The 26,653-nt window shown below is 44.4% G+C and overlaps 1 protein-coding gene and 1 long non-coding RNA gene across 2 annotated transcripts in view; one reads left to right on the top strand and one right to left on the bottom strand.

Annotated features, from left to right (window-relative positions):
* The window catches only part of XYLT1 (xylosyltransferase 1), a 369,232-nt gene that overhangs the window by 325,713 nt on the left and 16,866 nt on the right, over positions 1 to 26,653 (top strand). The window contains exons 7-10 of the mRNA XM_034939970.3: positions 4,644 to 4,860; positions 7,467 to 7,643; positions 11,178 to 11,440; positions 17,976 to 18,171. Coding sequence (XP_034795861.3) covers positions 4,644 to 4,860; positions 7,467 to 7,643; positions 11,178 to 11,440; positions 17,976 to 18,171 — 853 coding nt within the window. The remainder of the gene's footprint in view (positions 1 to 4,643; positions 4,861 to 7,466; positions 7,644 to 11,177; positions 11,441 to 17,975; positions 18,172 to 26,653) is intronic.
* On the bottom strand, positions 7,270 to 11,409 carry LOC130540897 (uncharacterized). The gene is made up of 3 exons (XR_010110506.1): positions 11,363 to 11,409; positions 8,358 to 8,456; positions 7,270 to 7,756 (listed from the first exon to the last, which is right to left on the bottom strand). It is a non-coding gene; the product is annotated as an uncharacterized LOC130540897 (long non-coding RNA).

The raw sequence follows: 26,653 nt of genomic DNA, 5'->3' as shown, positions 1-26,653 counted from the left end.
CTGAAGTCTCCTCATCACAGTAGACTTTTCTTGAGCAGCTGACCTGCACTGTCCTAGGACCTGGAAGGGAGGCACAAAGTCCGGAGCCAAAGTGTGTTGTAGTGAGAATAAAGGCTACCTGCGAGGAGACAGGTAACTCCAGTCTGAAGACAGAGTAACGAGGTCTGTTGCAGAAATGCAGACAGCTCTAGAACTCTGAGCAGACTGGCTCAGTGGAAGAGGAAGCATTTTTGTGCCACAGCCCTGGCTACCTGCCCTGTCTGGAGCCTAAGAACCTCCCCACACATCATGGTTGTGATGAAGTTGAAATCATTCAGGCATGTATTAGGACTTTTTCAAATGTAAGTGAGGAATCTCATCTCAAAAATGCCTTAAGCACATAACACACAAGTCTGGGTGAGGGTCAGGCACAGTGAGATCCAGAATCTCAAGTGAACCCATCAAGCGCTTGGCACTGTGTCTTTCTGTCTCCTATTTCCAGTTTGCTCCATTGTCAGACAACCTCTATATTCATGGTGATGAGATGGCTACCAGCAGCCCTAGGCTCACATCCTCCCTGCCAGAAATCTCATAGAAAAGCCCCTGCTTCTCAGTAACTCCAGCAACAATCCAAGACCTAGTCTCAGACCCAGCTTGCATTGCTGGCCCATCCCTGAACTGATTATGGAGGCCAGACAGATGGGATGCTCTGATCCATCCTGGGTCATGTTCCCACCCCTGGTGCTAGGGTGAGGATACAGACCCAAGTAAACTGAGATTTAAGGATGAGTCCAAAGTAAAGCAAAATGTGGTTCCCAGAAAAATCATAAATGGATGCTGAGCAGGCAAAAACAAGGCATGGAGCACCGATACCTGCTGCAGCATGGATGAACCTGGAAAACATTATGCGAAGCAAAAGATGCAGACACAAAAGGCCATATATTGTATGACTGCCTTTATATGAAATATCTAGAATTGGTAAATCCATAGAGGCAGAAGACAGACTGATGGTTATCAGGGGCTAGCATGAATGGGGAGTGGCTGTGTAATGTGTATGGGGTTTTCTTTTGGGGGCTGATGAAATGTTTTGAAGCTAGGCAGAGGTGACAGTTGGACAACATTGTTAATGAACTAATTCCACTAAACTGTACACCTTAAATGCTCAATTTTAAACCACTGCTGTTATAGCAGAGCCCCTGATCCCCCTCCAGTCTGCATGGAGCCTGCATGGAGTAGGCACTCGGTGCTGCCTGTAGCAATCCACATAGCGCCTTTGTGGAAAATAGAAAAGGCAGCTCTTCCTCGAGACACTTAGATCCCCTTCATCATCAAATCATTTCTTGGTCTCTTGTTATTTTACATCGTGTGGATGTTATCTTTATTAAAAACGTATGACCTTTTCAATCTGTGTCATCTGCCCAAAGCAATCTCCCAATTAAGCCAAACTGGTCTGCTCCCCAGATCTCTGATGAGTCTGTTTTCTGTCTAGAATGTCCATTTTTCTGTCCTCCCTGCACCCCTCCTAGCCTTACTCAAGCCCTGCCTCATCCATGACGCCATCCCTGACCACCAACCAAGTCCACAGTATGCTGGCTTTTCAGCCTTGCCCTAGTCCCCATTTTTCCAGAAGTTCCTCGAAACTCATTTAACCTATGGTTACATGTGCCTGTATCATATTTACTCAGTCAGACTATGAGTTCCTAGAAGATAAAGCCTGTTGTTTATAGTGTTTCATGTCTTTCACTGTACCCGCCACAAGGCTGGGGTTGTGGTAGGTGCTGGACATGTATTTGCCTATTGATGGATTGAGTATCTATCCATTCTTTGAATACTCACTAAGCACTTACTGTGTGCCAGGCACAGAGTGATGAGTAAAAACAAGAACAACCCTAGCTCACATGAAGCTTGTAGTCTACTGGAAAGGGTAGACAGTAATCACAGAATCACAGAAATGTGCTATGGCAAGTTGCTGAGTTCATACACCTGTAAATATGGGTTAATAAAAGTACTGTCTCTGGGGTTTTCATGAGAATTAAAGTAGATAATCCATATAAAGCCCTTGGAATGATAATGCTCATATGTTTTCATTGCCATGGTGATGGTGGTAGTGATAATGGGGATGAAGATGGTGGTGATACTGAAATTGGTGACGATGGTGGTGGTGATGACAATGGTGGTGATGACAGTGGTGATAATGAAAATTGTGATGATGGTAATGGCAATGATGGTGGAAGAAATTACAGTGTTGTAAGACTGTCAGGACTGAGAGAGTAGCTTTTGGTCTGCAATCTAATCGATGAATTGAAGTTCACTCAGGGAGCACTGAAGGGGAGAGGAAGAAGACAATCATTCCCAGCACATACAGAGTCCATGACCGAAGGCACATGTGTAGGGAAACTGTGGTGGTGTGGAGAAGCATTCATACAATAGAGTTATTTATAAGGGCTTGAAAAATCCAGAGTCCTGGTCGTGTGTAAGGGCCAGCAGCCTGAAGGAGCAGAAAGATCCCTGAGTTCAACTCTAGACTGTAAGCTCCCATCTAGATAACTAGCTCCTTAGGAGGCAGAGCTCGTCCTTACTTCTCCTTGACCTCTACCATGGGCCAGCACAGTACCTGGCACATAATACGTGAAAATGGTGGAGGCAGAGCTCGTCCTTACTTCTCCTTGACCTCTACCATGGGCCAGCACAGTACCTGGCACATAATACGTGAAAATGGTGATAGTGGTGCTGATAATGAAGATGGAGATGATGATGATGGTGGCAGTGACAGTGATGATAATGAAAATGGTGATGATGGTAATGGCAATGATGGTTATGTGTGCAATGAATGCTAATTGCTAATGGACTGAGCGTTTGGCCCAAAAGCCTTGGTTCTAGCTCTGACCACCCTCCCAACACGCCCACGTCACCAGCTCTGGGACCTGAACAGCTTTGGTTTCTGCATCTGCAAAATAGGAAATGCCAACTCTGCCCAGCCTGCCTTGCAAAATTCTAAACAAGATGATTATATGTATATAGTTACTAGAGTAGGAGTTATTAATCTAGGGTTCATGGGAAAAATTCAGGGGAGGTTCGTGATTTTGGATGAGAAGAAAATGCTATCTTTTTTAATGGAATTCTAACTGAAATCTAGCTAAAGGTAGGTAACAAATCACAGTAGTATTAGCAGTAACTGACTCGGTCACCAGTAGGAATCATCTATTTTCCTATCACATTATAGTTGGTGCAGATACCTCTAAATATCATTTATGCTCACCACTACTTCAAAATTTCAGGAGTTAGGCCAGGCGCAATGGCTCACACCTATAATCCCAGCACTCTGTGAGGCCAAGGTGGGTGGATCACCTGAGGTCAGGAGTTCAAGGCCAGCCTGGCCAACATGGTGAAACCCCATCTCTACTAAAAATACACAAAAAAAAAAAAAATTAGCTGGGCGAGGTGGTGTGTGCCTGTAATCCCAGCTACTCAGGAGGCTGAGGCAGGAGAATCACTTGAACCCAGGAAGCGGAGGTTACTGTGAGCCAAGATCATGCCACTGCACTCCAGCCTGAGCTACCGAGTGAGACCCTGTCTCAAAAAAAAAAAAAAAAAAAAAAAAATTACAGGATTTAATAGACCTGCCATGATATCTTGTTATTTAATGTATTAATAAAGAAACACACGTAGTACCATACATTCAGTGTTTTAAAATGTATTTTGTAATCCAGGCCCCATGCAGTAGCTCACACCTATAATCCCAGCACTTTGAGAGGCCAAGGTGGGAGGATTGCTTGAGGCCAGGAGTTTTACGCCAGCCTAAGCAACATCGTGAGACCCTGTCTCTACAAAAAAATTTAAGCAGCAGCCAGACATGGTGGTGCATGCCTGTAATCCCAGTGCTTTGGGAGCCTGAAGCCAGAAGTTCAAGACCAGTCTAGGCAACATAGTAAGATCCCATCTCTACAAAAATAATTTTAAAAATCAGCCAAACATGGTGATGCATGCCTGTAGTCCTAGCTACTCAGGAGCTGGAGGCAGGAGGGTCACATGAGCCCAGGAGTTTGAGGCTGCGGGGAGCTAGGATCACACTAGTGCTCTCCAGCCTAGGCAACGGAACACGACCCTGTCTCAAAAAATAAAAATTTTAAAAATGTTGTAATCCTGTATATAATGTGTGAGTCAAGAAGCACAGGCATTACTTTATATCAGAACTTTGGTGGATTTTTATTTTTCGCTGTTTCATAACTCTGTATATTTTGTTGTATGCATTGAAGAGTACTATTCTGAGACAAGGGTCCATGGTCTGCATTCACTAAACTGCCAAGACCTCTATGGCATAAGGAAGTTGTTGCCAAAGTTCTCTAGAGAAGGAGTAGCTGTAGCAGATGATCACTGTCATCTGACTGTGCTGGGTAAGTCCCCTGGGCTCTCTAAGCCTCAGTGCCCTCATATGAAAGTTGGGGGTCAAATAGTACCTGCATCATAGGGGTAAATACAGTGACATGCCTCACTTGTGGGGATCAAGTGATAAACTCCATGCAGAGCCCTGGAGCAGTACCTGGCACACAACAGGCACTCAATAATTGCCGTCATCGCTATGATTGTGTTGTTTTATTTGGACTCTGGCTGGAGTTCTGTCTTTCAGGACACCTCTGGGCTAAGGGCAGCTTTCTCCCTCCCAGGTTCATTCGGAAGCAGGGCCTGGATCGGCTCTTCCTGGAGTGCGACGCTCACATGTGGCGCCTGGGAGATCGGCGGATCCCAGAGGGCATTGCTGTGGATGGCGGTTCGGACTGGTTCCTGCTGAACCGGAGGTTTGTAGAATATGTGACCTTCTCCACAGACGATCTGGTGACCAAGATGAAACAGTTCTACTCCTACACCCTGCTTCCTGCTGAGGTGAGTATCTGGGAAAATTTTCCCAAGAAAGACAGGGGCTTGTTCTAGCCTTTGTGGCAAAGCAGATGCTGAATTTTTGCAAAGAGATTCTGGGTCCACCTACATTGTCCTCTACACACCCAGACATCCTTGCTGTCTTAGCAGGATGCCTGGTCTCCCTCCAGTCTGCACAGAGGCTGCGTGGAGTAGACACACGGTGCTACCACCAGCAGTCCACACAGTGTCTTTGTGCAAAATAGAAAAGGCAGCTCTTCCTCAAGATACTTGGCTTTCACTGGTCATAAAAATCACATGATACACAGATTTTGTTAGAACAAGAACCTTATGGCTATTTTCCAGAAAACTGTTATTTAAAAAACCCTTCTGATATCCACAATGCTGATGGCACCCCTAAAAGGTATGTAGTGTGTAACCTGCACAACTGTATATGCTGACCCTTTCAGGACACACCCACATCAACTTTTTTTTTTTTTTTTTTTTTTTTGAGACAGTCTTCCTCTGTCATCCAGGCTGGACTGCAGTGGCACAGTCTCTGCTCACTGCAACCTCCACCTCCAGAGTTCAAGCAATTCTGCTGCCTCAGCCTCCTGAGTAGCTGGGATTATAGGCGCCCACCACCACACCCAGCTAATTTTTGTATTTTTAGTAGAGATGGGGTTTTGCCATGTTGGCCAGGCTGGTCTTGAACTCCTGGCCTCAAGTGGTCCTCCTGCCTCAGCCTCTCAAAGTGCTGGGATTGCAGGCATGAGCCACCATGCCTGGCCGCCACATCAACTTTTGACGCATCCTTCACAATGACCAATCATGTAATGACCACCTTTTTACACCAAGCATGCCTTTTCTCATGTTGAACATTGCTCTTTTATTCCCTGAAGAAAAGGGTGTTGGTTTCATAAGTCATCCTCCATTAATCCAGAGTATTCTAAAACAGTCCCAGCCCCATCTAGAAGTGGGGAGGGGATCCAGTTCTGAAGGATTGTCACTGACATTCCCTTAGCTGCCTGCCGGTCAGAGCTGGGTTGAGGGATTCCAGATTCATCTTCCTGACCTCCAGGTTGATTGCACCCTCATTTCCAATCCAGCTTGAGAACAGTGCAGAGCTGGTTCCGTTTCTATTGAGTCTATGGCATTTCTCATGAATGGTCCCTTGTTCCTTCCCGGGACCACATAGGTTATGTGTGTTTCTGCAGGCCACACTCCCAGTACATCTCTCACCTGTGTCTGGGGCAGTGCCAGGCTCCGGGGAGGGCTGACTGCCCCCATCACCCAGAGGGATGATGAGCTTGTCATCACTGGGCCAGGTTTTACTATTCTGCACACATGTTAAGTAATCAGCTTTTAATCCTATTTCAGCAAAAATCACCTCTTCTCTCAATTCTGATAACCTCCTCATCCATTATATTGCAGGGAATTTCTGTATCATTATGAAAGGACACAGGGCAATCAGTAATTGGGTACATTTTCCCACTGCTTGTTGGAGAATGTATGCCTCCCTGGGCTTGTAGGCAATTCAAGCTTAAAATCCAGGTTCATGGGCATGTCATTTAGTGTCACAGGAAGGTCAGCAGGGGGTGGTGGGTGGAGCCTCATTTACCCACCCATCCATTTAGAAGGGATTGTTTGGGAGTTTGGCTATTTTTAATCAAGACGCCCACCACGATACTGGTGACCAAAGGTCCGTGTGTGTGCTTTCTCTGCCCCTCCCTGGCCCCAGCACACACAAGCACATATACTCCAGGGTCTCTGTTCAGTCCCACCTCCTGCATCTCTGCCTTCCCTCCCTTCTCCCAGACCACTTCAAGAGGACTGGTTTAGAAGAAATCAGAAGGCTGTGCCCATAAACTTGTAACGGGCAGACACAGATTCCCCAACAGCTTCCCTTAGGGAGAGAGAACAGGAAGGAAATATATTTGCCTGGGACTGTCTATTATAGAAATCTTTCTCTCACTCTCTGGCAGTCTCTCAAGTACTCCAGTGATTGTTTCTCCTCTAGTTTTTATTTTCAGATCCAACATGGCCTCTTTCTCAGATCCCTTAAAGCAGTTGGCCAAGAATCGAATCCTGGGATTAGGGAGAAAATATGAAAATACGGCACCTGGTTCAGTACCATGGACAGCAAGCAGCCCCACCCACTCCCTTCCCTATGTTGCCGTCCCGCGATGCAGGAAGCCCTGGGTCTAATGCAACCATCAATCTGGTCTCCCTACCCCCCAGGGGTGAAATTCCAGCACACTAGTCAGACTTGAATCCCTTTGATTTGTCTGTTGGACAGAGCATCCACCTGCGCTCTGAGTTGGACCACATGGGCAGCTGACCTCGAATGCATGCAGAGAACATAAGAGTCCCTTGACAGTCGGGTAGTTGTGTTATACATTTTTGCATTGCTATGAAGGAAAATCTGAGGCTTGGTAATTTATAAAGAAAAGAGGTTTATTTGGCTTGCAGTTCAGGAAGCTGCCCAGCTTCTGATGAGATGCCACATTCTTTTATTCTTTTAAACAACCAGTTCTTACATGAACTCAGAGCAAGGGTTCACCATTTCCCACCCCAGTTCATCTGTGGGAGGCTGGGAGAGGTCTCAGGCTGGGTCCCTCTCTCCCCTGCAGTCCTTCTTCCATACAGTCCTGGAGAACAGCCCCCACTGCGACACCATGGTGGACAACAACCTGCGCATCACCAACTGGAATCGCAAGCTGGGCTGCAAGTGCCAGTACAAGCACATCGTGGACTGGTGCGGCTGCTCCCCCAATGACTTCAAGCCGCAGGACTTCCACCGCTTCCAGGTGAGACTTTCTCATGGTCTGCCAGCCTCCTAAGTGATGCCTTCCCAACAAACCTCTGCAGAAATCCAAGGCCAGACCTGCAGGTCATCTTATCACATGGTGCCCAAACCTGGCTGTTGATAATAATAGTTAACGGTATCAACAATAGCCAGTGTTTATTGAGCACTTACTTCAGGGATGTTCTAACCACATTGACTTATTAACCCAAAAACAACAAATGACCTTTCATTATTATTCCATTTTAGGGATATGAAAACTGAGGCACAGAAAGGTTAAAAAAAACTTTCCAAAGGCCATACTCATATCATCTTCTCTTTATTCCCTTTTCATCAGAATCTCCCAAAATATTTGTTAAATTTGTACCCAGGAATATGCTTTTAAGTATATATCTAGGGCTGAGCTTTTCAACCTCAGAACTCTTGCCATTGTGGCTGGATGATTCTCTGTTGGGACATGCTGTCCCGTGCATGGGTAGGATGCTTAGCAGCACCTCTGGTTGAGAACCCCTCATCGGTGATATCGACGAATTTGTTTTTTTAATGAATTGCACTTTTCTGAGGAGCAGCCAGGTTTGGAAACCACTGTGTTCTGTGTACTTGAAGGAGTAAGAAGAGGTAGAACGTTATCCCCTTTACAGCTGTCTCTGGGCAGCCTAACAATTTACAGTTCTGGGGAAGGGCAGAGCAGGAGGGTGGGGAATGCTCATCCACTTACCATGAGCCCTGAGAGTGCTTGGCCCCAAGATGGGCACCCCTTCCTGCTCTGCTCCCTCCAAGCCAGCATGGTGGCTTCTTCCTCCAGCCCTCCCCACACCTAGCAGCAGAGAGCACAAATATGAATGCCACTGAATGGTTAAGCGAATCACTCTGAGGTCACTAGAGCCACCGTGTAGAGATGGTATGCTACTTCCCAAACCACTAACACAGGAAGGCAGGGACACAATGCCAGGCTCATAACCCAGCCAAGGTGCCCTTGATGTGGAGCGGGATGCTGTTTGTTTGTGTTTGATCTCCTCTGTGCCGGGCTGTGTGGGCATTGGCTTTACTGGGGCAGACATCACTTTCATTGTTCAGGTAAGGAAACGAAGGCATGGAGGGGTGTTCCAAGTGGGGTTTTTTCCAGCAGTTCCCTGCTGCCTTCCTGGTTTTGTGCCTGTATGAATGCAGAGTACACTGCAGGTTTTCTGTCATTCATATTCCCCTTAAGGTTCCCACACAGCAGCTCCAGCCACCTTAAGCTGGCAGACAGGGAGCTGCCTAAACTCACATCTTCCCTGCAGAAAGGATATGCTGAGCCGAAAGAGGGTTGCAGGGGAATGTTTGTTTGACCTATTCAATGAATTCCCATGTTTGGATAGGACCCGTCCCTCACTGCCCTAATCGCAGAGAATCAATCTTCATCACTTAGAGCACAAAACCTCCATGTGCTGATTCCCAGAGCCCTGCACTCCCCCAGGCACAAGCAGTTGTATCCTAGCCTGGCATCCTGGGGACATTGTAGCCTCTGACAAGGAGTGCCTCATGTGTTCACAACAAGCAGAGGAGATTAAGAATATCCCCCAAGATCTAGAGTCAAGACACTGCTGCCTGTAAGGAACTCAGAGTTCTTGTGCGAAGAACTTGGAGAGAAAGAATAATATGGTAACGTGCCCTGTTTGTTAGAAGATCCAGCTATGGTCAGAATCGCAGGCAGAGAAAGGAGTTTGTTCTGCCCCTAGATGGGTTCCTGGTAAGAAGGGGCTAGTGATAATAATCAAATAGCAGCCTACACTATGTGCTAGACACTATGCTAGTAACCCATTTTAAGGATGCTGAGGCCCAGAGAGTTTGAGTAACTTGACCTGCACAGCTAGACAGTAGCCAAATGAGGATTTGAATTCAGGTGGTCTAACTCTCTACAGTGCTAAGCTGTGCTCCCCACCACAGAGAGGTTTCCTGAAGCAGATTGGCAATGAGATGTTTAGAATAACACCAAGGGTACTTAATGATCAGGGGGCTTCCCAGTTTACTCAGTTGCCTCAGTCCTGGAGTGATACAGTAGAAAGGGCTTGGATTTTGGAGTCATGCATTTGGGCTTCAAATCTTACAATGGTGTGAGTCTGTACATATCGCTTTGCCTCTCTGAGCTCAGTTTTCTCATCTGTAAAATGGGAATCATAATACCTGCCTTGCCAAGTTACAGGGAAAATTAGAGGTAATGACATAAGTAAGTCCATTGCCCTGTGTATTGTGTGTGGTCAGTAGTTGTTGCTGCTATTAATCTACCACCCTGAAAACAGTGCTGGACCCAAATTTAGGTCAATAATAACACTAATAAGCTCCTCAAGGGAGAGACCTGTGTTTTATTTGTCTCTGCAGCCCTACACAAGGGGTCAGCAAACTCTAGCCCTGGGGGTCAAAGTCAGCTCACTGCCTGCTTCTATAAATGAAGTTTAGTTGGAACACAGCCATACCTATTTATTTAGTCTCTTGTTCTTGTCTGTGGCTGCTTTTATGCTATAAAAGCGAAGTTGAAGGTTTCAAAGCTATTTTATTTTAAATATTTACTGTCTGGCCTTTTACTGAATATAAAGTATAACACCTGGTAGATTACAGGTGCTTAGTATTTCTTTAACCCTGGACCCTGACTCTTCCTCCCATCTCTGGGCCTGTTTCCTTGAGAGTTTGGTTGCTATCAGTGGTCCTGAAACACTGAATCATAATCACCTGGGAATTTTTTTTTGAGCTACACTCCAGAGCTATTGACTCAGTAGGTCCTTTTTCTCTGAGACAGAGTCTTGTTCTGTCACCCAGGCTGGAGTGCAGCAGCAGTCTCGGCTCACTGCAACCTCCACCTCCTAGGTTCAAGTGATTCTCCTGTCTCAGCCCCCTGAGCAGCTGGGACTACAGGTGTGTGCCTGGCCTGGAATCTGAATTTTTCAAAGTCCCAGAGATTCTGATCCCTTGTGAGTCTGCAAGTTGGCTGAAATACCAAAGAGGCAATAGGGCGTGGTGGAGACTGCAGTGAGCAGAAGAACCTAGGTGCTGTCTAAAGGAACAGCCACTACCCTTCAGCTTTAACCAGTTGTTACCATGTGGAGTGTGGGCCTGGGGTTGCCAGATCTATTGCTGTTTAAAGAGAAGCCAAAAGAATTTCCGTGAACTCTTTCATGTTTTAAATATGGCTAGCTAAAATACATCTGCAGGCTGTATTTGTCCTAGATTACTAGCCTGTGACCTGTACCTAAATGATGTCTGAGATCCATCCCAGCTATTACCATCTAAAATTATTTAGTTTATTTAACAGACATCTAAATGATGCTTACTAAGTGCCTATCATTGCTTTAGATGTTCTGCACAGATTAACTCATTTAGTCCTCCTCACCCCCGTATTATAACCCATTTTACAGATGTTGAACACAGAGGTGCAAAAAGTATCAGAGCTAATTCGGGTCCAGCAGAGCTTTGCTTCTAACCACAGGATATGCCCTTAGGTTCCCCCCAACCCCCAGCACTCACTGATGTGGCTTTTCTATTTTTAATCCCATGAGTACAGCAGACAGCCCGGCCTACCTTCTTTGCCCGCAAGTTTGAAGCCGTGGTGAATCAGGAAATCATTGGGCAGCTGGACTATTACCTGTACGGGAACTACCCTGCAGGTACCCCGGGCCTGCGCTCCTACTGGGAGAATGTCTACGATGAGCCTGACGGCATCCACAGCCTGAGCGACGTGACACTCACCTTGTACCACTCCTTTGCCCGCCTGGGTCTTCGACGGGCCGAGACGTCCCTGCACACGGATGGGGAGAACAGCTGCCGGTGAGCCCTGTATGGGATGCAGAGAGGAGGCTCAGGGTACAGAGTGGGGGTCCTTCTTCCTCTTTAGGGATCTGCAATGCAATGCCACCCTATGCTTTCTCTCTTCCTTTGCCCAAAACTCATCTAACGCCACCCTCCTAGCGTGCGTGGCATTTCCAATCCAAGCTGTGCTTTACTTTCTCAGATACCAGATATCCTATGTACCCAATGATTTTACTCATTCTTCATGCTACATATATATACTTTAGAAGGAAGCTTTTTGTCACCATATCATATGTAGCATTTGTCTTAAGTGGAAGGTACAAAACTTTTTTTGATGGAAAAATGTCAAAGATGTACAACATAGAACAGTGGAACCCCATGTTCCCGTCACCCAGCCCCGGCAGTTTCCAACTCGGGGCTGATCTTGTTTCATTTTCATCTTCACCCACCTTCCGCCTCCTCCCGGATCAGTTTGAAGTCAATCCCAGACATCCTATCATTTCAGCCATCAATATTTTAATAATGTATCTCTGAAAAATAACTCTTTTAAAAACATTCACCATAATGTCATCACACCTAAAAATATCACAAAGAAAATTAATAGGCAGAACTATTGTTGAAACTTCTCAACCACCCCTTACAATTGTCTCATCTACCACTAACTGCCAACACTTCAGGAAAGAGTGTTCTAGAAGATGAGGGGGAGGTAGGAAAATAATTCAACATAATCCCTTCTCCTCTCATCTCTTTCCCTAAGCCAGTCAAGACTTTCACGTTGTGTACCCTTTCTTTTGTTCTGAAGCAATATGCATTTTGGATATTTACATAATTGCAACAAGAATTGGGTATCCTCTTTTCTTCCCTTGGCATTATACTATTAGCCCCCATTTCTCCACGCTGCTCAGTAGCTTCCGCAATTGTAATGCCTCTAGTATTCCACTGAGCAGAAGTTCCAGAGTTTGCTTAATCTGGCCCTTCACTATTGCCATTGTCAGTAATGTACCGTTGTAAATAATGTTCTGATGAATATCTTTTCTCAGAAAGCCCTTTTTTTCCATTCTCTCTTTTGATTATTTCCTTAGGATAGATTCCCAGAAGTGCCTCTAATCACTCTCCTTCTTTTTCTTGTTCATTTAACAACATAGCATCTTTTTTTTTTTTTAAGCGTCAGTCTCTGACGGGGCTGGGGGGAAGAAGATTGTTGACTAACTCTCTGAAAACACAGGCAGGTTTCCCACCTGGTGTCTCATCCCTGGCCAGCAAGGTTTCTGCAGGGCTGTGACACTGTCCCATCACCTCCTCACATCCCTCGGCTTCTCTCTCCATAAAGTTTCTGATTTAGTTTAAAGGGAGACTAGTGTGGGTTAGGAACCCAGGACCTGCAGTTTAAACTCTGCTTACAAGCTATTGACCTTGGGCAACTCACTCATCTCTCTGAGCTTCGGTTTCCTCATCTGTGAAATGAGAAGAGTAATACTCATCATTTTTGTATCATAAGGTGTTGTAAAGTATAAAGGAGATAATCATCAAAAACTACCTGATGAGTTAGTTATACAGTGTTTTTTTGAGACAGAGTCTTACTCTGTCGCCCAAGCTGGAGTGATATCTGCAACCTCCACCTCCCAGGTTCAAGCGATTCTTCTGCCTCAGCCTCCTGAGTAGCTGAGACTATAGGCATGTACCAGCACACCCAGCTAATTTTTGTATTTTTAGTAGAGGCAGGATTTCACCAGGTTGGCCAGGCTGGTTTCGAACTCCTGACCTCAGGTAATCCTCCCACTTCAGCCTCCCTAAGTGCTGAGATTACAGGCATGAGCCATTGCGCCCAGCCTTGTTATTCCCATTTTAACAGCATTTTATGTACTAACTAACTGCTCAGGGTTCAGGTCATTGCTGGTATCTTAGTTGCCAGTTGCCATTATGATGCAGCCAACAGTGAACCTACTGTGTGTGATGGTAACAATTCCTTGTTCTCTCCCTGTGTTTTCTTTGCTCACTGCCTCCCACTGCACAGCCACCCCTTCTCATTCTCAAGTCAACAAAGCCATCCAAGGACCACCTCCTCTATGACACTTATTAAGATAGCTCACCCCACACCCACCGTCTCCCAAGCTGAAAGTAGTTCAGGGACTTCACCTTCAGCATGTGCGGTATCTTGGCTCAAGGTCACCAGGGAGTCTCTCTCCCTCCACTGCTAGTCTGGAAGCAGAATCCCTGCATGTATCCCCAGTAGACAGTGCAGTGCCTGCCACTTGGAAGGCAAATGTCGTTCCATAATAATTACAGTTGCAGGCTTCCTAGAATGTATAAGGTAAATGATCTTACAGGAAATTCCAAAAGACACCCCCAATTTATCTAGGGTTGTTGAAAGTTTCGTTGAAAGTTTCTCCTAGTACTCATTTTGGAATGAAGTGAGCCGTCACGTTGCCTCTAGCCAGGAATCCTCTGGTATCCACCTCGTTTTTTATTGTAATGGAACTGTGGTGCCTTGCTGGGGGCAAAGCCGATGTATTTATGAATAGGAGCCTGAAAATAAATCAGGACAAAAGACCCTTATCCCAAAAGGCAGAAGAGAATGGATTCCTAGCCCCAAGGCATGTGGGGAAACAGCAAGTGAAAACTTTAACAGTCTCGTTTTATCTGGGTATTTTAGGCAAATTGTGCCTTTCCAGTCTATAATATAACCTTTCATTAAATAATGTTTATTGATTTTTTTTTCTCATTATAAACTAACACATGTGCATTGCAGAAGTTTCTGAAATGGCAGGTTGAGAGAATCAGAGTAAAGTTTGCATATAATCTACCATCCAGAAATAAGGATGTCAGCATTTTATTGCAGGTCCCCAAATGCCCTCCGGGGCAGGCACGAAGCACTAGAATCACTCAGTGTGCCCCCTGCAGGGTGGGCTGACCATGGGAACCTGGAGGTCCATGGAGCTGAACCCCAGTACATTCCGTGGGAATGCAGACGGAGTTGCCAACCAAATCTCCTAATTTTTTTTAGTGCTCATCGTATTTAAATAAGAAAGAAAAACACCTTTGGGCCAAACAAATACTTCGGTTGCATTCCTGTAGAGGTTGCATTCCTGTAGATGATGATTGATTGTGCGGCATCTTGATTATTTCTCTGTTTTGAGACATTAACAGTTTTCATTACTAAGATACCAAATACAGTCAGGATGAGGCATCAGAGGGCTTTGTGCTCACTCCTTGGTTACAGGGACTGTAGATGTAACTTGAGGTTCAAGAGAAAATCCTTCTAGAATTTTCACTCCTTCAATAAGTACTGATTGAGTAGCTATCATGTGTCAGCCTGTGTGTTAGGCACGGAGAATTCAGCCTTGATCCAGGCGGACCAGGCCTGTGAACTCAAAGCCCTCCCATTCTAGTGTGCAGACAGACAGTACCTAAGCACAAGTAAACCAGAATATAAGATCAATAAGGGTAAATGCTGTGCAAAAAATGAAGATAAAGTCATGGGAGAGTGACAAGTCAGAGGCAGCAATGAGGAAGGAAGTGGTGGATTAGGGTAGCAGGAAACAAAAGGGGGCTAGAGAAAGCGGCAGGGCTTTGTGGACCAGGTAAGGAGTTTGGATTTTACTGAAAGCATGAAGCAAAGTGCTTGTGGCATTTAAGTGAGGGACGATGGACGTGGCTGCTATGGGAACAGGTTATAGTGGGCAAAAGTAAGAGAGGGTGACAATTAAGGAAGCTCCTGCAGAGGCCCAGGTATAAAAGCATGGTGGCTTTGACCAGGATTCTGGCAGTGTGTAAGGAGAATAGAGGATGGAAGGGGCCAGGTGTGATGGCTGACACCTGTAATCCCAGCTACTCGGGAGGCTGAGTCAGGGAGAATTGCTTGAACCTGGGAGGCAGAGGTTGCAGTGAGCCAGTTTCACGACACTGCACTCTAGCCTGGGTGACAGAGACTCCATCTCAAAAAATATAAAGAAGGTGAAGGGAGGCAAGTAATCAAAGATTGACTTCTAAATTTTTTTGACTGCTGCTTTCTGGAAACGCTCTCTTCCTTTAACTCCCATAACAACAAATTCTCCTGCTTCACCCACCTCACAGAACACACACTGGCAGTGCTTTGTCTATTGTCATGATAACACTGTGAAACAAACAACGCCCAAATCAGTGTTTTGAAACAATATGCATTCATGTAATGCTCAAGTTCGCAGATCAGCTGGACAGTTTTCCCAGTATGGGCAGGCCTTGCTCCCCTATCTGCAGCCAACTGCAAGTCGGGAGGTGGCTCTGTGGTCCTTGGCTGGGAATAGTTGCCTGAGCCTAGGATGGCTTCAGCTGGGACAACTGGCGTAGCTCTGCTGTTTCAAATGTCTCCTTCTCCAGCAAGCTAGCCCAGGCATGCTCTCATGGTGACCTCAAAAGAGCAAGAAAGCAAACAGAAATGTGCAAGGCATCTTGAGGCCCTGGCTCAGAACTGACGTGACAGCCCTTCTACCACTTTCTGTTGTCCAAAGAAAGAAGATTCCAGAGGTAGAAAAATAGGTTCTGCCTCCCAGGTACAAGGAAACTTGCAAAGTCACATGGAAGAAAGCATAAGATAAAGGAGATGGGAGATTTGGGACATTAATGCAGGTGACCACTGGCTCTTTCATGACTATCTTTGCTGTCCAATACGGTAGCCACAAGTGGCTACTTCAGTGTAAATTAACTAAAACTAAATACAATTTAAAATTCAGTTCCTCAGTCACATTGGCCATATTTCAAGGGCTGAACAGTCACACTTTGCTAGTGGGTTGGGAGATAGCTGCCCCAAAGTCTCACAAATCATCACTAAAGAACTTTACTCATGCAACCAAACACCACCTGTTCCCCAAAATCCTATGGAAATAAAAAGCTTTTGGCCTGGCGCAGTGGCTGACACCTGTAATCCCAGAACTTTGGGAGGCCGAGGCGGGCGGATCACTTGAGGTCAGGAGTGAGTTTGAGACCAGCCTGGCCAACATGGTGAAACCCCGTCTCTACTAAAAATACAAAAATTAGCCGGGCGTGGTGGCTGATGCCTGTAATCCCAGCTACTCAGGAGGCTGAGTCAGGAGAATCGCTTGAACCCAGGAGGCAGAGGTTGCAGTGAGCCAAGATCACGCCACTGCACTCCAGCCTGGGCAACAGAGTGAGACTCTGCCTCAAAAATAAATAAATAAAATATTTGTGTCATCACAGGAGGTTTTATGTGATAGCCCTGCCTAGATGTTGCTGCAGTGGTAGAATGACAGCACAGTCGCTGGACTTTCCACTCCCAAAGTCCAGATTTAAAACAGGTTTGCATGAACGGTGAATGCCCAACAAACCATCTGAAGACTGTTCAAGTTTTTTTGTTTTTTCTATGCTCCCTGGAAGGCATCCCAGTAACAAGGCAATGATTTCAGGAGATGTGTGAACACAGGAAGGCAGCTTCCCTAACTGTTATAATTGGACATAAAGACTTAAAACTCCAGATCAGGACCAGAGGGAAGGCTGCGTTTAGCTGAGCAGGGACAATGATTTGTGAAATGCTATTATGAAGGACCCACAAGCGCCTTATAAAGCTGTGCAATTTACACATTGCAGAAGCGGCAGCTTTTTATCTGACAAGTAGGAAATATACCAAACTGGGCTCCTCCGAGGTACTCCTTTTTTGCCGTCTGCTTCCCCCTTTTCTCCGGACATCTCTGCTTCGCTTCCCTGCCCCTTTCAGCCAGCAAGTTTTTGTGGATCAAAGACGTGCATTTTAAAACAACAAACCACTTTTGCATGTATGTGCATGTGTGTTTATCTCAGATTGGCAATCATGGTTAAAGATGATAACCAGTGTAAGTGGTAAGGACTGTGAGAGAATAAATCAGTACTTCTGAAACAGTTAAGCTGCAGACACGAAGAGCCTCAGACATTTAAACAGAGAGAGAGAGAGAGACGAATGAAAGGTTTTGCTCAAATATGTTGAATGCAGCATTGTTTAGAGAAGCAAAAAATTAGAGTTATCATCCAGTGCTAGGGAACTTGCTCTATCAAATCTGGTATTAACTATGATGAAACACACCGAGCATCAACACATACAAAATCGTGTCTTCAGAGACTTTTCAAAGATGTGATAATCCTCAGGAAATACTATACAATGAAGACAGAATAATAGCTAGGATAGATAGATGCCAACTATGTAGTATTTATGCAAATAGATGCATAGGAAATAAGGCCGAAGGGAAATCCATCAATATGAGTGTTCACACACCATTTTCACTGCCCGGTACCCAGCACCAGAGGACTCAATATCTGTGAATTGACATTATGTATGGGAAGAGGCATGGAAAGTAGTCATTTTACTTTCTTTGTTGTACTTTCCTACAGTCAGCATGTTTTTCATTCATAATCAGCAGGAGAAAAAAGTATTCATAGTCATTGAGATCATAGATACAGAGGACGCAAGGAAAATAGGCATTGTGCACAATGGGGACTGCTTTAGGAAGAAAACTAGCTTGGTGGGTGGGGAGCCTCACTGTGATCCTACACACCTTGGGCCCTAATGCATGAGCGCCTGTGTTTTCAGATACTACCCAATGGGCCACCCAGCATCTGTGCACCTCTACTTCCTTGCTGACCGCTTCCAGGGCTTTCTGATCAAGCATCATGCTACCAATCTGGCTGTGAGCAAACTAGAGACTCTGGAGACCTGGGTGATGCCGAAAAAAGTCTTCAAGATCGCAAGCCCACCCAGTGACTTTGGGAGGCTTCAGTTTTCCGAGGTAAGAGGCCAGGTCTTGTCACATTTCATTGTATTTTGCATTTCCCTCGGCCAGATTCTACTCCACTATCTGACACTTCTAGTTGGAGATGGAGGAGAAGAGGACTTGGAGATCCCTAAAGATAAGCTAACCCTGTGCCCGGAGAAGGTTCTCCGGCCCCAGTCACTGGCACCAGCATCTTAAACAGGGGAGGATCAAACCAACTGGAACACAGATGTATTTTTTAGGGTAGAATTTCTGCTCCTCTGAATTTTTCCAGTGATGACTCCTAAACCAATGTCAGTAATATTAGTCCCATTTTACTGAATGGAGAACTGAGGCTTATAGAGATCCAAAGATTTTCTGGATTGCTAGGAAGTGGGAGAGCTCAAAATTCAACCTAGGTCTCTTTGGCCACAAATCCTATGCTTAGTTGTGGTTTTGTCTCCACAGTTTTTAGCACACCTGGATTCGCTCAAGGGAAGTACCAGATCAATCACTGAATATATGATTAGATGAGTAGATGAATGATGGATTGAAGGAAGGATGGATGGACAGATGGGTCACATAGCTAGCTTTGTTTTTGATCATTCTGATCTAAATCCAAATGATACACCTTCAGAGAAACCTTCCCCGGCACCCACTTAAGCTGCTGCAATAGCTACATTCTCCACCCAACCCTTCCCTATTTTAATACTTTTTCTTAGCATTTACTATCTAAAATTATCTTGTTGCTTTATCTGGTCACTCATTGATTGATTGTTCACAAGAGAGCTGGAACTGTGTCTCCCTCTTCACTGCGGTATCCCCAGCACACACAGAGTATGTAGTCTTTGTAGATGCTGAGTAAGACTTTTGAATGAATGAATGAGTGTACTTGGGTCGTGGTGCAGGAAGGAAGGGGAAGCATGATCAAGCCTGGTGCGTGTTATTCACACAAAACTGCAGCACCTGGTTTCTGCCTTCCTCACATCCCTAAGTGCTAAGGACGTGATTTGTCACAATGGTTCTGACTGCTGGATTAGGGACCAAGAGTCTGATTGTAGACTATGGTACATCTTGAGGGGCTAAGAGTATGTTGGGGAGGGGGGAGTCCCACCCTCTTATATTTTCCTTGACAGTCCTTCTCTAGCTTCTGTGGCCCTGCCTAACGAATGTATGTATCCCCATGACAAACAGGCACCAGTGAGAGTTTCTTGTTAAGCCACTGTTTTCAATTAAGACTCCCAGTGGATTTGCTGGATGTGAGCAGCCAAGGGAGCCCATTCCATAAATTACTGGCATCAGGGGGCAATTAGATACTGCCCCAGTTGGATTCTGTGCTAGGGGCCTGAGCAGCCAATTGACAACATTAATGTCCCATTAAAGAGATGAATGCCTGGTGTCTGGGCTCTCCCTGTTTATCAGCCTGCTGTTGGGTGACTGGGTACTTCTGGCAGTGACAAATGATGTTGGCCGCTCCATGGCTAGTGCTTTTGGGGGGGTGGTCCTCACTACACAGGTCTGGTACCCTTGGAGTGAGAACCATCAAAATCACTGGCAAAAATAACAGCATGTGATGCAGAGAGCCCTAACTTGTATTTTGAATTTTTTCTAAAGTCTTAATTTTAGTGGCAAATGAACAGAAGGGCAAGGAAGAACTACAGGACCACTCTGTGGGCTATTTAGGATCTCCTTGGTGTTAGCACTATCCCAGGGCCTTGTATAGTGCCTGGCTCACAGCAGGTGGCTGAACAGCTCAGATACATTTCTCCAATCCATGGGAATCTCATGCTGTTGACTTGGAAATAAAAGATGCTCATTCTTTCTGCAGGTAGTCACCAAGTGCCTACAGTGTGCCAGGTTCAGGAGGGATTGTGGTGAACCAAACAAACCAGGCCCCTGTGGTCATGGAATTGCATTCCAATGAGACAGCCAGCCAATGAGTGAGCAAATAGATAAACAAAAACAAACAGCTCAGCTAATGACAGGTATTCTAGAGAAAACTTCATTCATGTGATTGCTGGGGACTCAGGACATTGATGGGGATAACCTTCAATAGAATGACTGATTCATCTAGGAAGGCTTTTCTAAGGAGATCACTGCAGAGCTAAAGCCTGTAAAAGAGCCAGTCCTTGGGAGATCTGGAGCATTCCGAGCAGAGAGAAGAGCATATACAAAGGCCCTTAGGCACTGGGAATGAGCTAGGAGTACTCGAGTTGCAGTGAGACCAAGGTACTGGGTGCAGCAAGTGAGAAGGAAACTGGTAGGAAAGAGGCCTCAGGGAGTAGTCTTGCAGGCCCTGGAAAGATGTTCAGGTTGTATTTTAAATGCAATGGAAAGATAGAGGGAAAATGGCGGATAGGAGGCAAGACAAACTTGCAGCTTCCACTCGGATGGACAGAGCAGCGTATGGAGCCCCACATCATGAACTTTTGCTCCAAGAACTACTGCAGAAACATGCCAGGAAAGCCAAGAGAATCCATAGAGCCTTTGAAGGAGGTGGATTGTCCCTGCAGGCACTGTGGGACAGCCAAGGAATTGTGAATCGGCTTGCTTTAACATCCCCAAAAGATCACACTAGCTCACCAGCAATGGATTCAAATCAAGAAGAAATCTCTGAATTACCAGAAAAACAATTAAGAAGTTCGACTATTAAGCCAATTAAGGAGGCACCAGAGAAAGGTGAAGTCCAACTTAAAAAAAATGATATAGGATACGAATGGAAAAATCTCCAGTGAAATATAGCCTAAATAGAACACAATCACAACTTCTGAAAATGAAAGACACACTTACAAAATTGCAAAATGCACTGGAAAGTCTCAGCAATCGAATCAAACGAGTAAAGGAAAGAACTTCAGAACTTGAAGACAAGGCTTTCAAATTAACTCACTCCAACAAACACAAAAAAGAATTTTTAAAAAAATGAACAAAGCCTTCAAGAAGTTTGGGGGTATGTTAAACAACCAAACTTAAGAATAATTGGTGTTCCTGAGGAAGAAGAGAAATCTAAAAGTTTGAATAATGGAATAATTGAGGAAAACTTCCCCAGCCTTGCTAGAGATCTAGACATCTAAATACAAGAAGTTCAAAGAACACCTGGGAAATTCATTGCAAAAAGATCATGCCTAGGCACATAGTCATCAAGTTATCTAAAGTCAAGACAAAGGAAATAACCTTAAGAGGCAAAAGCATCAGGTAACCTATAAAGGAGAGCCCATCAGATTAACAGCAGATTTCTCACAGCAGAAACACTACAAGCCAGAAGGGTCCTGTCTTTAGCCTCCTTAAACAAAACAATTAGCAGCCACGCATCGTGTATCCAGTGAAACTAAGCTTCATAAATGAAAGATACAGTTTTTTCAGAAAAATGCTAAGATAATTCACCACTACCAAGCCAGCACTACAAGAACTGCTAAAAGGAGCTGTAAATCTTGAAACAAATCCTCAAAATAAACCAAAATAGAATCTCTTTAAAGCATAAATCTCACAGGTCCTGCAAAACAACACAATGAAACAAACCAAGGTATTCAGGCAACAAATAGTATGATGAATAGAATAGTACCTCACATCTCAATACTAATGTTGAATGTAAATGGCCTAAAAGCTTCACCTAAAAGACACAGAACAGATAAGAATTCACCAACCAAGTGTCTGCTGTCTTCAAGAGACTTGCCTGGCACCTAAGGACTCACATGAACTTAAGGTAAAAAGGTGAAAAAAGATACTCCATGCAAATGGACACCAAAAGTGAGCAGGAGTAGCAATTCTTACCAGACAAAACTTTAAAGCAACAGCAATTAAAAAAGACAAAGAGGGACATTATATAATGATAAAAGGACTAGTCCAACAGGAAAACACCACAATCTAAATATAAATGCACTAACACTGGGGCTCCCAAAACAATACTACTAGACCTAAGAAATGAGATGGACAGCAACACAGTAATATTGGCACAGTTCATCAAGACAGAAAGTCAATAAAGAAACAATGGACTTATGCTATACCCTACAACAAATGGACTTAACAGGTACTTACAGAACATTTTACCCAACGACTGCAGAATATACATGCTGTTCATCAGCACATGGAACATTCTCCAAGATAGACCATATGATAGGCCACAAAACAAGTCTCAACAATTTTAAGAAAATCAAAATTACAGCACATACTCTCTCAGACCACAGTGGAATAAAATTGGAAATTAACTCCAAAAGGAACCCCCAAATTCATGCAAATACATGGAAACTAAATAACTTGCTCCTGAATTCAACACTTCTGGGATACAGCAAAGCCAGTGCTAAGTGCAAAGTTCATAGCATTAAATGCCCACATCAAAAAGTCTGAAAGAGCCCAAATAGACAATCTAAGGTCACACCTTAATGAGCTAGAGAAACAAGAACAAACCCAAACCCACCAAGGAGAGGTGAAAGACCTCTACCAGGAAAACTGCAAAACACTGCTGCAAGAAGTCATAGATGACACAAGCAAATGTCATGCTCATGGATGGGTAGAATCAATATTGTGACCATGACCATACTGCCAAAAGCAATCTACAAATTCAATGCAATTCCCATCAGAATACCACCATCATTCTTCACAGAACTAGAAAAAGCAATCCTAAAATTCATATGGAACTAAAAAAGAGCCTGCATAGCCAAAGCAAGACTAAGCAAAAAGAACAAATCTGGAGGCATTGCATTACCCAACCTTAAAGTATACTATAAGGCCATAGTCACCAGAACAGCATGGTACTGGTATAAAAACAGGCATATAGAACAGTGGAACAGAATAGACAACCCAGAAATAAAGCCAAATACTTACTGATCTTCAACAAGGCACACAAAAACAAAGTGGGAAAAGAACACCCTATTCAACAAATGGTGCAGAAATAATTGGCAAGCCACGTGTAGAAGAATGAAACCAAATCCTCATCTCTCACCTTATACAATAATCAACTGAGGATGGATCAAAGACTTAAATCTAAGACATGAAACCATACAAATTCTAGAAGATAAAATTGGAAAAACCCCTCTAGACACTGGCTTAGGCAAAGACTTAATGACCAAGAACCCAAAAGCAAATGCAACAAAAACAAAGATAAATAGATAGGACTTAATTTTAAAAGTTTCTGCAAGGCAAAAGAAATAATCAGCAGAGTAAACAGACAACCCAGAGAGTGGAAGAAAATCTTTGCAATCTGTAGATCCAACAAAGGACTAATATCTAGAATCTACAAGGAACTCAAATCAGCAAGAAAAAACAATCCCATCAAAAAGTGGGCTAAGGCCATGAATAGACCGTTCTCAAAAGAAGATAAACAAATGGCCAACGAACATATGAAAAAATGCTCAACATCACTAACGATCAGGAAAATGCAAATCAAAACCACAATGCAATACCACCTTACTCCTGCAAGAATGGCCATAACCAAAAAATAATAGATGTTGGCATGGATGTGGTGAAAAGGGAACGCTTTTATGCTGTTGGTGGGACTGTAAACTAGGACAACCACTATGGAAAACAATGTGGAGATTCCTTAAAGAACTACAAGTAGTTCTACCATTTGATCCAGCAATTCCACTATGGGCTATCTACCAGAGAAAAGTAAGTCATTATACAAAAAAGATTCTTGCACACGCATGTTTATAGCAGCACAATTCACAATTGCAAAAAATATGGAAGCAGCCCAAATGCCCATCAATGAGTGAATAAATTGTGTGTGTGTGTGCGTGCGCATATATATATATATATATATATATATATATACACATATACCCCATGGAATACTACTCAGCCATAAAAAGGAACGAAACAATGGTATTTGCAGCAACCTGGATGGAATTGGAGACCATTATTCTAAGTGAAGTAATTCAGGAATGGAAAAGCAAACGTTGTATGTTCTCACTCATAAGTGGGAGCTAAGCTATGAGGAATTCAAGGCTTAAGAATGATACAGTGAGTTTGGGGACTCATGGGCAAGGGTTGGGGGATGTAGGGGAGGGGATATAGGGGATAAAAGACTACACATGGGGTGCAGTGTATACTGTTCAGGTGATGGGTGCACCAAAATCTCAGAAGTCACCACTAAAGAACTTATTCATGTAAGCAAACACCACCTGTTCCCCAAAAACCTATTGAAATATATACATATACATACACATTATAAACTCAAAAAATAAATAAATGCAATGGAAAGCCATTGGTTGGTTGGAAGCCAGGGAGCAGTATGTTAAGCTTGAATTTGAATATGTATTTGAATTTGGGTAATTGACCATTCTGCAGTGGATGGTGGTGGACTTCCACAATGAGGCCCCTTGAGAAGGTCTTGGAGGATGTGACAGCAGCAGGGCCCTAGCTCAGGCTGCCCCACACCTCACCCTTCAGGCTCCTCGGTTGAAAAACTAGATCCAGGTTGTTTGTCAGCTGCTCCAGAACTCTCCTGCCCAGGTTATCTTGGTTTTAAAACTCGATTTCAGGGAAGTGTTTATCCTCATTTCTTTGGAGGATCCAAGGGCAGTGTTCTGGAGGGTTCCCATCTTCCCCTAACTGGTGAAAAATCACCTCCTTAAATATGACCCTAAAGTAGTTTTGTGGCCATTCATCTATTTTGTTAGTATCTGTTGGAAACTAGTGCATGGAGGGAAGTCCATGTATTCAGCCCCTACTCATTCAATATGTGTTCAAGATAGATTGATAGACAGGTGATACATAGATTGATTAACAGACAGACAGATGGGTGGATACATTAATAGGCAAACAGATGGATAGATGATTGATGGATACAATAGAGTTGACAGATTAATGTGACAGATTGATAGAGATAGATGATAAACACACATAAGTGGATGATCAATCTGTATAGATCATTGATCGATCAATAGACAATAGGTGCTCAATATATCTTTATTTTTAGATCTCTATAGAGATATATTGAGCACCTACTCTATGTTCAGCACTGTTTCAGACACTAGAGACATATTGGTGAGCATGCCATATACAGTCCCTGCCCTCTTAGAGTTGACGGTCTAGATCTGGAGAGAGAGAGACCTGTAAATTAAAAGATGCAGTACTGTGGGGGTCAGGAGAAAAGCTATGATGATCAAATGCTTAGAGATGTACCTCAGTGGTGCCTCTATCCAGGAAAGACTTATGAGTAGAGGTGATGCCTGAGCCAAAATCTAGATTACAAGTTTGAGGTGGCCTGGAGGACGCGGGGAAAGGTAGACCGGTCCAGAGAACAGGCGGATCATGGCCAGAAGATCAAGAGGAAACACAGAGCCCTTCAGGATGAGGTGCTGGGAGTAACCCAGGGTGGCCTGGAGCAAGGAGCAAGTGGAAGAGAGGGAGAGGAATAGAGATGACAGAAGTGAAGCCGGAGCCAGACCAGAAAGGTCTCCAGGACAGGTGAGCAACTGGACTTAGAAACCAAGAGTTGCTGAAAGGGGCTGTAAGCAGGAAGATAGAAATCGGGTTTCTTTAGAAAAACCTCTAAGACCTTGAAGCTTGAACTGAATCCTGTTGATCATTCATTTTATTCCTTCAATAAACAGTATCCTTTTAATTCCTACTGTGTTCCGGGCACTATGCTAGGCACCGGTGGGTCCCAGAAGGTGCTGGTCCCTGCTGATCCACAGGGTAGTAGAAAAATACCAAGATTTCATAAGTCTGGGAGGGATGGCAGACCCCACAGGAACATCAGAGCAGTAACTACCTAACTACCTCTTTTACTCTCAGGATGCTTTCTTAGTCCTAATCTTTAGTCTCTGGCCTGATGAAAACTGAAAGCAAGACACATGCCAGTGAGTGTACACAGATGGCAGCCACCCCTGGTAGGCAGTAGGGATTTGGTTTATGTGTGTTGGGTGAATGAATGACTGAGAGAGTGAATGAATTCATGAATGGAAGGCAATATGTAGCACAGTGGATGAGAATGCAGCCTCTGGGGTTGGACTTCATGGGTTCCCATGCTGGCTCTGCCCTCTCTGACCATAGCGAGTTATCTCACTTCTCTGAGACTCAGTTTCCACATCTGTAAAGTAAAGATAATGACAAGGGTCTCCCCTTTATGGATTTGGGAGTATCAAATGAATGGACATGTCTTCCTGGCACACTGTAATCCCTCAGCAAATATTAGCAGTGAAGCTCTGTACGCTGGGTAAAGAATGGACTGACATAGTACCTCTTGCAAGAACAATGAGAAGCTAGATCAGCTCCTATTTCCCCTGCACATAGGAAATCTCAGAATGTAGGTATGTGTATCCACACCCGACCTTCATGCACACACACATTAGAGATGCTAATTATGGGAAGACAGCAGAGGCAGTGCAAGCCTCATACTGTACCCGTTATTTGCCCCAACATGCCCACATGCTGTGTCCTCAAAACCACTAAATTAATCCACCTGGGGGAGATCTTTTTTTCAAATTAGATGACCCCTAATTTAATTTGATTTGAAATAGCAACAAAGGTCTTGTGAGGAATCTCCCTAGTTCATTCAGTTTTTGGTCAAGCCATTCACCCA

This window comes from Pan paniscus, chromosome 18 (assembly GCF_029289425.2).
Source record: "Pan paniscus chromosome 18, NHGRI_mPanPan1-v2.0_pri, whole genome shotgun sequence".
In the NCBI taxonomy this organism is placed as follows: Eukaryota; Metazoa; Chordata; class Mammalia; order Primates; family Hominidae; genus Pan; species Pan paniscus.
This window is presented reverse-complemented; position numbering and strand designations above follow the sequence as displayed.